This window comes from Vanessa atalanta, chromosome 29 (genome assembly GCF_905147765.1).
Source record: "Vanessa atalanta chromosome 29, ilVanAtal1.2, whole genome shotgun sequence".
Classification (NCBI taxonomy): Eukaryota; Metazoa; Arthropoda; class Insecta; order Lepidoptera; family Nymphalidae; genus Vanessa; species Vanessa atalanta.
The window spans coordinates 1932038-1946753 of NC_061899.1; the positions used below are offsets into that span (position 1 = coordinate 1932038).

General features: G+C 30.8%; 1 protein-coding gene across 2 annotated transcripts in view; it reads right to left on the minus strand.

The window, feature by feature from the left end:
• Positions 1–419: 419 nt before the first annotated feature.
• Positions 420–14716, minus strand: part of LOC125074935 (putative fatty acyl-CoA reductase CG8306) — a 39083-nt gene continuing 24786 nt past the window's right edge. Inside the window, exons 2-12 of one of the 2 annotated variants that reach the window (XM_047686420.1) lie at positions 8479–8701; positions 6973–7224; positions 6269–6414; positions 5960–6069; positions 4709–4792; positions 4521–4629; positions 3435–3551; positions 2578–2697; positions 1735–1894; positions 1362–1459; positions 420–940 (exon numbers count right to left, since the gene is read on the minus strand). In XM_047686420.1, coding sequence (XP_047542376.1) covers positions 802–940; positions 1362–1459; positions 1735–1894; positions 2578–2697; positions 3435–3551; positions 4521–4629; positions 4709–4792; positions 5960–6069; positions 6269–6414; positions 6973–7224; positions 8479–8676 — 1533 coding nt within the window. In that variant the 5' untranslated portion in view covers positions 8677–8701 and the 3' untranslated portion in view covers positions 420–801. Of the gene's footprint in view, positions 941–1361; positions 1460–1734; positions 1895–2577; positions 2698–3434; positions 3552–4520; positions 4630–4708; positions 4793–5959; positions 6070–6268; positions 6415–6972; positions 7225–8478; positions 8801–14716 lie in introns of those variants that run through there. The other variant, XM_047686419.1, reaches the window with a different exon arrangement.

Genomic DNA, 14716 nt, shown 5'->3' on the forward strand with positions numbered 1-14716 from the left:
GTATCGGGAGACAATTAGATTTTTTTAAATATTGTAATGAGCCCAAATACACAAATATATGACAAAATAATACGTTTCTTTAGCTTATATAATAATATCTGATAACTGTATTGTATATCTAGAAATAAAAAATATAAAATTATTCTTTTTTTCCAGAATAATAATAATATATATATATATATATATAGATTGGCTCATTTCATTAAATTAGTGTAATTTGTATATAAAAAACTCTTAATTTTATTTGATATATATAAAAAAGAATTACTAAAACCACTTTAAACCAAAACATTTTACTATCGATATACCTAAACCAGTCTAGTCTTTCCTAAATTATTTTTATCTTAAATTAATAATATAAAATATATGTATATACTATATATATATAGTATAAACGAAAAATATTCAACTTTTTTATACATTTCCAATAATTTAAAGAGTCATTCAAACAAAATATCTATATCAAATAATGCAAGATTAAAATCGATAAAAAATATATAATAGATAAAAATACATAAGTAGACTAATTGTCAGATAACTGGTTCATTGTGATCCACAATTATTGTGGCTCATTGTAATGTTCTAATAATACACAGTTATCTGCACAATGAGATTCTTATTTTTAAATTGATGATATATAGACAACAAATAAAATTGTTAAAATCAAAATATAATAATAATAAATGTATAATACTCATTTTAAAACAATTGTAAAAAAATACTGGTTGTCATTTTAATTAGTTGGAAACAATTCAATTGAAAAATTCATGTGATGTTGTTCCTGACGGATTCAAATAGAATCTATAAAAGGCTGTAAAAGAGGTAAATGACAGGTGGACACCATGAAGTCTGGATCATAGTGAGCCCGGTGACAAGTGCGAATATGAACCACACTAAAGTAATCACTAAAACTTGCCATACGATATGTACCATCTTCAGACTGAAAAAATAAAATAAAAAATAATATCAATACCCGAAATATATAATATTAATTCATGTCACTTGTTGAACATTTGAGTATAATTTTTAATGAATCTTGCTTATGTTGGGCGAGAATGTAAACTACACAAATCATTTGAGATAAATAAATACATAATTTCTCTTAATAACTCACAACTTTAAACGCTAAACAAAGGTGTGTGGGTAAGTATATAGATAGGTTATTTTTTTTAAACAATCTTTACAATTCACAATAACTGAAACTCTAAAATGTTTGAATAAGTACTAATTTTACACTCCACAATTTTAATGCTATGTTATATAGTAGTATTAACTTTGTTAAAGATAATTATTATTGGACTAAAGTAACTCAAAAACAAGTTATTTTGAATTTTTTTTTTATTAATGAATTAAGAACTCACATCGTTTGCTTGTTTTTCGCAGCCGGTAATGTTTTCTCACTTTCCTTGTTCAAATATCTCCGTACGCCCAAATGTAGATTCACAAAATACTCCTCCCACTGTCGGCAGAATAAATCATCATATTTAAAACACATACATTAACTATGTTAAAATTTACTTATTAAGTTACTTATAAATCAAAACATTTTGTTTAATTCTTAGCAAAGGCTAACGAGTTACTGATTTCAACCTACCTTGTAAATTTTTCAGTTAACCAAGTCAGCTTGTACAAATAATAAAAATATTTTTGTATCTCGTCTTGTATCAGCAATTACACGCAAAATTATATTCTTTAAGCAATAACAGAGCTTCTTATTACCCCTCAAATACTCACATACATACTCTCGATGTTTATATAAAATTTCTCCTTGTCAGTCTTGTTGAGTTTATCATTAAGTTCTCTCGTATTTTTATTGTGGAACTTCCACTCGGTGAATATGAATATCTCTAGACGATTGAGTGAATTCCATACGTTTTTATGCAAACGAAACAATCTGTAATAATTAATGTCTCTATTAAAAATTTATTACCGTTTTTCATACGACACCTAATGATGTTTTCTTTCGCAACCGAGCACTAGATTCTGTGGCTTAGTGTTAAGAGACACAAATTACATTTTTAAGTAAAATATATTCGTGCTAAAATTATTACATCACGGGCAAATAGACCACCTGATGGTAAGTGGCCATCACTGTCCCTAGACATTTACATTTACATATCCGTACACCGACATTGGAAACTCAGATACTAAGTCCCTTTTGCCTATAGTTAGTACACTGACTCAATCAACCTTCAAGCCGGAACACAACAATACTAAGTACTGCTGAGTGGCAGCAGAAAGTCCTACCATCAAGTAACCTTAACATTACTAAAACCAGCAACAATACGCAAAACTGCATACGTTAATATGTTTCCATTATTTCTATTATGATAACTAAAATTAAGCCACAGCATCATAAACAAAAAAATTAATACATGCATTATTCTTTTACAATTTGCGTGTTCTTAATTTAAACAAAATAAACATACATTCAAAAATACCTATACCTCCATGTGTTTGCTAAATAAAAAAAGAAACATTTAATATATGTATATGTAGATAACAAAACACCAAAATTCAATTTAAACGAATAATATTTTAATTATACATAACCATTAAGATAAAACGAACGCTTACATCGGTTTTCCTCCCATTATCCTCAACAATGTATCCAGTAGAACAGCCGGGATGAAATGAACGAATATAGCAGACAAGCGGAATAGCCAGAGAGATGGAACAAAACTCAGATACGGGTACCTGTTATAAACAAAATTAGTTCATTTTGATTAGATTTATTGGAATTCAAGTTATGACCGTATAGTGTTCAATTGGTAATGTTCAATTCGAACGTATCATTATTGACAATCTCAATTGGTCACCCTTAATTAGGCCTTAATTGGGCCAGTTCCTTTTTGTTATAGTTTTATCCTTAGTAACATCATTATTGACATTACACTTGTTTAACAACAACAAGAACATTAACAGCCTGTAAATTTCCCACTGTAGAGCCTCCACTCCTTTTGAGGAGAAGGTTTTGAGCATACTCCACCACACTGCTCCAATGCGGGTTGGTGAATACACATGTGCCAGAATTTCGCGCATATGAAAATTCAGTGGTTGACTTGCCTGAGTTGAAATCCGCAATCATCGGTTAAGATGCACGCGTTCTAACCTCTGGGCCATCTCGGCTTTGTTTATCAAAATTCTAAAATGTACCACCGCTCCGGAATAGAATACCTTATAGTGGTAACTTAACTTAATATATTTAGTAAAGTGACAATCCAAAAGTGCTTGTAAAAGCCTACTTTAATAAAGTATATTTTGATTTTATACCATAGAAGAACCAACGAAACTAAGGGACTTATTGTTCCTTAAATAATACCTATCAATCTATTTTGTGTATACGGTAAATAAAATGATATATTTATATGCAGGCGATGCTAAAATTAATTAAATTAATACCAGACGTTACAAGTTGAAAATAAAATACTTACCACACAGCGCTTTTAAGAGGATAGTTATGTAGTATATCATTGACTACAGGTTCTATTATTGACCATCTGAATGGCCTTTGAGTTGAAGACGAGCAGTGGTACACCGTGAGCCCAGATCTAAAAATAGTATAACATTTTTATGTATTATTAAGGGTTAATTATTGAAAAAAAAACTTTGTGTTCATTTGTACAAAAAATTAAATTTAATTGATTTTTATATTTCGAGTCTATTAGTAATTTATATAAATTTTATTATATATATTCAATCAATTTACTTAACAAGAACTGCTAGTTAAATCAATCAAAGATATATAAAACATCATAAATAAAATTATTTTATTTCAAATCCATACACTATGAGCCACATTACAATTAACTTCCGATTTTATGAGCCATAATAAAGCAAGTTATAACGTATAAAATACATATTAATACAACTGTAATATATCTTTTGAGAGCCCGGTTAGTAAAAATTATTCACAAAATAATCTTAGATATTAAAATATATACAATATGCATATCCGTCGTTCCGTGTTATGCATTACATTATTTTAGAGATGCAGAAAAGGTGAATGACCGCTGGATTGGTAGTATAATTTAACTGCTCCAGCACGAAAAAGTAATTTAAAGACTAATAGCTTTCAGAACGTAACACAACGGGTCATCTGATAAAAATAATCTAACTTTTATTGTTTTTAATATGAAAGGTGCAAAGATTTTATATGTTATAATCGCCTGAAACGAGATTGTACCTAGCTTAGTATACAGGTTTGATTGCATTGTTATTGACATAAAATGACAAATTGTGTTATCCTTATGAAAAATCCGATATATAAATAAAAAATATAGCATCACAAGCTAGGTGCAATGACCGATGTACTGAGTTTAAACCCGTGCTACTCATCCACCAAGACAAAGAGTTAACAATAATATATCTTAAAATACATAACTTTATATCTGTGTGTGTGAGTTTGAGCGTGGTATAGAATCTTTTTTTTTTTTAATTTATAATCATTTCGCAATAGATATTGTTTGATAAGTGAGTTATTGAATGAATTCACAAGGTTACTAATAAAAAAAGCTTACGTGGACTTAGCAGCGTTCCAGCCGGCCACTAGGAGCTGGTTAACCACCACATCAACTGGAATGTAGTCCGCTATGTTATCTTTCGCCAGAGGAAGTCTCCGGACGACACCTGTGGATGAAATACTTAATAAACTTATCCACTATTAACAATAGATCAAATATACATAATATATAAAAATGTTTCACACCTTTAGCTGCTCCCATAAGGAACCCTTGTGGTCCAACTTTGGAACAAGTCCAGCCAATCACCGGCTCCTTCCATGACGCCACAACTGAAATTAATTTCAATAATAATTTATTGTTTTCTATAAAACCGGGCGTTTCAAAAGATCATCGGTTTCTGAAACCACGTCTATGATGTCCAGTCACGAATTGTTTTTTTTTTTTTATTATTATAATGACAAGATCTCGACCAGCTGAGTCTCATTATTCCTATGTTTCGAATAAATGCATCTTATATTTTAATACCATGGAATTACGGTCGAATTTCGAATAATGGACAGCTACTATTTATATAATTATTCCAATGGCAGGAGTTAAACAACCTTGAACTGAATTGTAAACATTGGTCGAGATATAAAATCGATGTTATTAATTATGGACTCGTTAAGATATTGCGTTTTGAAACGCAAAGTTTTTGTTGGAACTTTGTACGCAAAACGTAAATTTAATATAAGTAGTTCAGTGAAATAGTATCATTACATAGTTTAAAACAAAATCGCTTACCGCTGTCTGTCCGTATGTATGCTTAGATCTTTAAAATTACACAGCGGATTTTGACGCGATTTTTTTTAATAGATATATTGATTCAAGAGGAAGGTTTATATGTATGTACGTACAATATAGTAGAGAAATACTGACAATTTCAGAGGTTTCTGAAGTGATGTAAATAAACACATTTTTTGAGCTTACATTGCAAACACTGGCTGAACCCAATTTACTACAGTACACATCTTAAAAAGGTCTTCAAAAAAGTCCACGATGTTATATGTCTCTTAGGGATAACCCACAACAACCATTTTTTATCTTTTACTTTTTACGAGAAATAATGGCTTATTTTCGCAGCGATTTGAAGCAATACAACATTAATCCTTATTCAATTAAGAACTTTTAATACATTGTGAATTTAATATAAATCAATATGGCCCTTTACAGTATGTAATTTAAATTAATATTTTCAGGTTAAAAACGCAAGGACATAGCAGTTTGTATTGTCTAATGACTGAATAACTGCGAATGTTGTAAGACCTTCTGTATATTTAAAAACTGTTTGGAAGATATAAAATAGGAGCTATATAGGAATATGTTAATCGTTGTTTTTCTTTATAATATAGTAAACAGATCTACTAATTGTAGCGTTTACTAAACATGGCCTATATTTAGACTTTTTTATGGTACCGATATATATCTAAAATAGGTTGTTAAATAAATCGACTTACTCATCGTCGGTCTGACTATTGTACAGGGGAATTTATCAGCACACTTCTTGACTTCGTGTTCGGCGAGATGTTTCGTAAATGTGTAGGTATTCGGATGTTTTTTTAATATTCTGAAATATATTTTATTTTTCAATTCGATACGAAGACAAATAACAAAAGCAATATATAGTAATTTTTATTTACTTTAGAAGTTTAAGATCATCAAATTATGCAATTATGAGCCAAAATGTATTAATGAGCTATTTTTTTAATGTATTAGTTCAAAAATATTTTCCTTATAGGTTTTTGTATTGTATTTAATTTACTCACGTCTTCTCCAAATCAATCAACGCCTGTTCCGTTAGCTTATCAGCCATGCTGATTACTGATTCAACATCTGCCGGTGAATCATAAACCTTCTCATCAACTTCCTTTAAATAAGAGTTTACATAAGCAGATGACACATGAACCATCACCTGAAAAAAAAAAACATTTTGGATCATACTTGTATAGGACTCATTGTAGTTGCTATGAATTGATACTAACTACACAGAATATATATTCACCGAACAAAGAATTAAACTAAGGTTCTTAGAACTGTACAAGCAATTATGTGAAACTAAGTTGTATCTAGACTATTGCATAGCTAAATAAAATATAAATAATATGGTTTTTAAAGGTTTAGAAATAATATTTTTTTATTTCAACTAAAACAATGTGCTTTTGGCTGAATATCGGTGAGTCCAATCTCAAAGATTCGTCCATCTGTAATAATGCAAATATAGCACAACTCTATCCTAGTTTATGGAGCATCCAACACTACCGATTTAGACTAGCGGCTCACTCACTCACTCAGACTAGAGACCGCTCAAGGCTTTAGAAATATTTCTTAGACATCCCAGTTTAACCATGCTTCCTGCATCCAGTACTTGACAGACGATTTGTTTTTTTTTACAAAGTTATACAATAACTGTAGAGCTATTCAGGAGTCGAAGCGATTTAACAATAAAACAATAATAAGTCAATTGCCTTACCTTTAAACTTTTAATCTGTTGACAAAGTTCCATAACCTGCCGAGTCCCTAATATATTGATTTTGACAGTTGGCTTCAAGCTCTCTTCAAAGTCTAGCGTTGCAGCAGAATGGATAACAACATTGACATTATCAATAAGCGTCTGTCGATCTGTGCTACTGATGCCGAGGTCTTGAGAGCCCACATCACCGGATATTGGCACAAGTTTGTTGAAGACATCTTTTGATTCTGTTGTTAAGAGTTTCTCAAATACCTAAAACAAAAAATACTAAATAACATAAAATTGTAATGTTGAATCTCTAAACATTGCTGAGGCAATGAGTGTTAAATAATACTGAGTATCCCTATTTTAATATATACATAGGTCCCTCGCAGTTTGGTAGTGGAATATCTGATGAATGGGTGGTACCTACCCAGATAGGCTTGTACAAAGCCCTATCACAAAGTAGTTGACAAATCAAGAATAAGAAAAAAGAGAATTCAGTATGTATTTGAGACCACAAACAACAACTGTTTTCATTCTGAGTTTTTACAACATAGCATATATCTTTTATATATAAATCTTCTGCATGTGTGTGTATGTAATTGAAATTGTACAAAAGGGCTAGACCTATTGTGTTTCTGCTGCAATTTACTGTGTGTATTGATGTGTGGGTTCTTGAATGGTTTAGATTGGAGCCGGTAGATGGTGCTATGACCATTAAGTATATAAATAAAATAATTATTTCCCCTAAACAAAGTCAGGACGGGCAGCTAGTACATACATGTTATGCATAGAATAAAAACTGAAATATCAATCAATGTCTACCTATAATAATTATCTATAATAAAATTTTAATAATATTTAATTATGGAGATGCAGAACTTTTTAATTAGTTTAATCAAGGCAATTATTTATTACGCTCACCAGGATAATTCATATAGAAATTAGTACCTTATGGCTTATCAAACTATATGTATACTAACATCCTTGAGCCAATAATATGATTCAATATGGTATGAACGGCTTTATTTAGATTTTATTAAAAATATAGTACATTGGTATCCTTTTTAAAATTAACTATATGTCCATGAGAGAAAAGTTTATGTACCACAATAATACAGTCAGTAAAAGCCGAGAAATTTAACTCATTCATTTAAAACTTCTTCAATCTAAAAGTTATATATAGAACGACTCGTGTGAAGCCGGGACAGTTTGATAGCCGATCTGTTTCATGATGAATACTGCATTAATAACCATTTCGATGTTTGCGTAAATGGGAAACGACTTTGTTTTATTCTAAGTAGAAATATGATTGATGACTTTGCAATGCCAGTGTATATGAGGTTCTATAACCTCTTTAGTAGCCGAGCTACAGTAACAAAATTTCATCTTTTAGTTTTAAAATTTAAGTCTTATGTTAATAAATGAGATGGATGCACAGGTTTTTCAGTCACAAGTTCATTACGATATATAAGTCCGATACAATGTGTGTAAAAAAGTGTTATTAAAAGCACAAATACTTACAGGGTTCGTAGGAAACTCTTGCAATCTTTCCGATATCTCCTTGCCTTTCTTCGGTCTCATTAATAAGTATATTTTTCCAACATCAGGTATTGTACGTAGTATTTTTTCAATAAGACACAATCCTACAAAGCCGGTGCCGCCGGTTATAAAGATGTTTTTGCCGGCGTAAAACGCGCCCACTTGCGATTCTTCTGACATTTTCACGGTTGTTCTTTGGTTAATTCTGAAACAATCATGGGCTAAATGATGAAACTTAGTATTGAACGAGATTGCAACTTCTTTCGAATTCCATTAATAAACAAAAATTGACAAAATTCTCATTTGTCACAGTGACCTACTGTCACTGCTGCTGCATAAAATTTACAGAATAAATTCTTATACCAATTAACAAAGCAAAATTACAGCAGTGTTGCCGTAAGGCGTAATGTTATGAACGATATTTTTCTCAGGTTGACAAATGATTTAGTTTAGCCACATACGGAACTCTTTTGTTTTAGTTCTCGCGAAGTTTACATTTGATTTTATTATTTTTGTTACCAATTTAAAATCTATTTAAAAATTGGGCCTAAAAGATTCGTTAAGATGTAAATTTAAAGAAATTAAAATAATGACTGTCGCTTCTCAATTTGTCTTTGATAATGTTATATGTGTACGCAAAAGCTTAAATGAATTTTCCAGAAATTGCGATGTATAGTAACAGGAACAAGAATAAACTTGTTACTACAAGTACCTGATTACAAAGAATTAATAACTCTTTTGTGGGGCAATGTATATGTTTTTACAACAGGATCACAGAAAACGTTCAAAAATATTCAATTGTAAAATTTAAAAGAATCGTTAAAGAGCGTTTGTGTGCTAAAGGATATTACAAAACGAATGAATTCTTAGTTGATTGCACACCTTGGGAATGAGATGATGGCCTCCAGACTGTTTCAAATAAAGAGAATATGTTTATTGTTATTGTATATGAAAAAAAGAGTAACTACTGAGTTTCTTGCCGGTTCTTCTCGGTAGAATCTATATTCCGAACCGATGGTAGCTTTACTTTAAATAGTTTGTTGTTAAATGACGATTCAAAAGTGCTTGTAAAAGCCTACTTGAATAAAGTATGTATATTTTGATTTTGATTTTGAATCAATACATGTTAAAATGTCAATTAAAAAAAAATGCCGCAGAATTTCTTTCACCGCTTCATCTCATGTCCGAGGTGTTAATTTCCGAACCGGTGGTGGATTTTCGACTATCAATGAGCAAGTGTAAACTTCCATATTCAATAAAGATTTTTCGTCTTTGACTTTGAATTATTTACACGAATCAAATCCTACCCAAAATAGTAAAAAAACGTTTTCAATTTCTTAAAATTATTTATTTATAAACTTGAAATACGTGATAAAATCTTGACCAATATTTCACTCAACATCCTTATAAGTCTGTTTTTTAATTATTAGGTGTAACTAATATTTTGCAATTTATTCATAAAGTATTAAATTTATTATTACTATCAAAACAAATAATCGATCGATGTAAACAAAACGTACTGTTTGCAAGAAACAGGAAATGGTTCTCTAATTTCTATCTTCGACTTCACGAAAACATTGAAGATTTAATTTAATATAATTAACAAATAAGTATTTACTTATTTTAATATATCCAAACGACTCACATGTTTTGAATTAAGAACAGAGAATCGCATACTGACAATGCATTTTTTTTTTATTTTAGAAGTGTATCTGTTTGACACACACACACATATGGCTGATTTATTGACGTTGTTATCCCATCAAAAACATAAATGTAAAAATGAGAGCCAAGTTAAATATTATGATATATACCTTGGTTGTTGTCTTCAACGACAAAAGAAGTGAGATCTAAATTTGTGCCAAGTTAAATAGTCCTTTCTGAAATTTATTTATAACTACATAAAATATCATTTCTTCTTATAACTTGGGGTAATATATTGTTGCCTAAGGTCTGACTTGGCTAGTTCTTATATGTTTATAAACACAAATTGTAGTTTGTGTTTAGAATAACAAATTATAACTCAGAACATCTAAGAAGAATGGAGGACAGCTCAGTATTGCTTAGTTAGTATTAACGTACATTAAGAGCTGCGATGGTCTAGTCACTAGAAAACATGAATCTTAACCAGATATTGCGAGTTCATATCCAGACAAGTAGCATTGAATATTTGCGTGCTTAATTTGTGTTTATAATTCATTTGTAACAGGCTTAGAACTTACGAAGGATATAATATAATTTGTATATGAGAACTAGCCAAGTCAGACCTTAGGCAACAATATATTACCCCAAGTTATAAGAAGAAATGATATTTTATGTAGTTATAAATAAATTTCAGAAAGGACTATTTAACTTGGCACAAATTTAGATCTCACTTCTTTTGTCGTTGAAGACAACAACCAAGGTATATATCATAATATTTAACTTGGCTCTCATTTTTACATTTATGTTTTTGATGGGATATCACTACTTTTTGTATATAAATTATTAGTAGGTACTTATTAATAACAAAATTAATACCAAATGGTTTTTATTAAGCTATTCAATTTTCTTATGTTTACGGGGTATAATTGTCTTTTTTTGATACGTTCTTATTTTTCTTGTAGGTACCTCTGAAATGTTCGAGTGAATTGCCCATTAAGTGTCCGGATTTTTTTACGCGTTTTCTGTTTATACTTAATTTGGCCAAGTCGGGCGGTATAACGTGCGCAGACGGTTGTACTCTACAATAGAGCTCTCTTGTGTCTTGATTTGACTTGGACCTAAATTGATAAGATGTACTCCATCTAAGTTTTTAACTCTAGAGAGGCCAACGTAAGCCTGCTCTTTACTTAATATAGAGGAGCCTATGTCGAAAAAAGCACCGTCAAGGCGAAGGCCTTGTGATTTGTGTATAGTAGTAGAATATGCTAAGCAAATAGAGAATTGTTTCCTTTGAACATATATGTACATTACTTAATATCTGTGACTTGCTTTGGCTTCTAGTTCGCAAATTAAATTATGTTTAAATTGAATTGTTATTTTACGTGCGCTATTGCTGTTGTCGACGTCCTCAATGTACTTTCTCTATTTTTCCATTGGACTCATTCACCACTCCTTTGCTGATATCAGCATGCTCACTCGATACTGTTCTTCCAAGCAATAAGGATCCCCGTTTGTAGCGCTAGAGTACAAACTTAAATCATTCCTGTTACGATATACATACTCTACTACAGTCTCACGAAACCTATTTTATTGTTGTATACTAGTATACTCAAACAAAAAATATGCAGTCGAATAGACTAGGCAGCTTCCATCGGAAGGCATTGAAATAATTCTTATGAGCGCGGTTGCCACTCGCTCAGACACGTCCGCGTTAAGGTTTAATCGCAACGCTTCTATCCCGCTGCTTCGACGTCACGTCGCGCGCCTTGTACCGAAATGCCTATTATTTATTTTTTTTAAAGTATATATATAGATTTTGCACCATTGATGTGCGTTAAATGCTAGTTAATAACGTAATAAATACCAAAGTCGGCTATACTAATAAGTAATAAAACGGAAATATTTGGATTTAAAAAACTTAAGGGTGGTTTTCAACTTGTTATATATTCACGTGAAGACCTTAAAATCCACATTAAGACCGGCTGTCATAAGTTTTGATTGCTGGTTCTTACATCATTTTTTTTATTACAGTTATTACAGGAACTATAAGTATTCCTGTATGTGTATTCTTGTATAAGTGTTCCTGTAGACCCAATAAAATGAAAAATTATAATGAAATGATAAAAAATCATCAGTTTCAGATTTTTTCCTTTATATTAGCCTAATTATCTACCTGCATGCCAAATTTCAACTTTCTATTTCACCTGGAAGTAGGTTATAGTTTTGATCTATAGGTCAGTCAGTGATAAAAATGACGATTTTTAGACGTTAATATCTAAATAACCATTTGAGATGCGTTTATGAAATTTGGAACACATATGTATCTCGCGAATCTCAATATATGAGCCAAATTTGACACATTTATGTCAAATAGTTTTTGAGTTATGAGGAGGTCAAAAGTGGCTCCAAATGGTTCGTGTAATATTACACACGGTGCTGCACGCCAGTTCTGTTACTAGAACTTGGATGACACGCTACCGCGTGTCTAGATCACGGCCGAACACGAGATGAATAATAAACAAATTAACTACCTACATGAAAATTCAGAGGTGCTTCTTTGGGTTTAAGCCAACAATCGTCGATTAAAACTCAAACCTAACCGCTGGGGCATCCGACTCTTATACATACGTTTTACATTACATTGCATTAGCAGCCTGTTAATTTCCCACTGCTGGGCTAAGGCCTCCTCTCCCGTTGAGGAGAAGTTTTGAAGCATATTCCACCACGCTGCTCCAATGCGGGTTGGTGGAATACACATGTGGCAGAATTTCGTTGAAATTAGACACATGCTGGTTTCCTCACGATGTTTTCCTTCACCGCCGAGCACGAGATGAAGCACATGAAAATTCAGTGCCTGCCTGGGTTTGAACCCGAAATCATCGGCCATCTCGACTCTTATACGTAACTAAATATAAAAATCTTTTTTTCTTAAATTAATTTTGTTATTTTCAATACAGTAAGAACATTTTTATAGTGGAAATATATTTGAGACTTTTCTTAAGTTTTAAATTAAATTATATCGTAAATATGGATTGCATGTTAAAATTATTACATTTGCAACGTTAATATTCGGTAACTAATCGATATTCGCCGTATTCGGTAAATTTATCACTTTCAACGGCATACCAAATATGGATCGAATAGATTATAGAAATATAAAATGTCACAATCAAAATATCATTGATTAAGATATATAGATGCATCATTCATATACTTATTAATAATGTCGGGTCAATATTTTTAATGAAGTTTGAAAAAAAAAAATTATGACCGACTTTTATTAATCACTTTGTCCAGATGAATTCTAAGTATTATATAACTAGCCACCCGTCCTGGCCTCGTGAGTGTAAAATAAGGATTTTATGCCGAGCTTCTTCGCCCACACTCGGAACTAACTTCGCTTTGAGTACTCAAATGGTTTCAATAAATCGCTTAGAGATGTTTATTTTAAAAACATTTTTGTGACTAATAATTTTTAAATTTAAGTTCTTTATTTAAAAAAAAAAATAGAACTTCATTTTGACAGCAACTCATCCGGTTGCACAGAAAGATTTTTATCGTTGAGATTTAGTTTGTAAACGATTATATTTCCAAATAGTAGTAGTACCTTATTCATTCGAATATTATGGTATAAATGACAATTTAAATCTATATTAATTTTGGAAACTTACATATTTATCTGGATAAGAATTAATAGTAAAAAAAATACAATAAAATACACTTAAGAATTTACCTTAAATTATAGGCACCGTACCAGCGCGATTTTTATGGGCTTTTTTAAAACCTACGAAATTTTTCGTAAAGAAATCTACCTAACATTGTTTTGATGTATATCTTCAAGTTAACCCTGCTTTAACAATATGCGCCTACAAAAACTTCTTTTTTTTTCAAGAAAATTCCGCCTCGTTCAGCCATAAACCTTTCTCGTTAATCGCTATTTCCATTAGTGTAAACCGCATCAAAATTTGTTGAGTGGTTTAAAAGAAGAAAGAGGCAAAAAAAAGCGACTTGGTTTATGCTATCCATAGTTAAAGATTCTGAAATATATTTAGGTACCGCATTATTATTATTATTATTTTATTATAGGTATTTGGTACCGTTTATTATAATGTTGAACCCATTTTTACACTGGCTCACTCGCTCTGATTCACAATTCCGAAAATTAGCAATAAAACATACAGTATTCTAATTTTAAAGACGTCACTAGTCTTGTGTTTAATTAAATTTACCGGACCGTTACCAGTTTTTGTGGAACGCGGATTTCGAATTGTCTAACTGAAGATAATAAATCATAGACAATTTACGATACCCTTTTCCCGCTTAAATAACAAATATTTTTTAGTAGTTTGAAGATTTAATTTTTTATTTTTTTTAATATCTTTAATACATGTTTTTAATGATTTTAATTATTTAAGATTTTAAATTAACATGGGTATTTTTATTACTATCAGTATTTAAAACGGGATATTTACCATGTTTTTTTTTATTTTTATTTGTTGTTCATTATTTACTTTAAAAAAATATATTTTTTTTACTTCGAAGAAAATATTCTTTGAATAAAACCATTAAAAAAAAA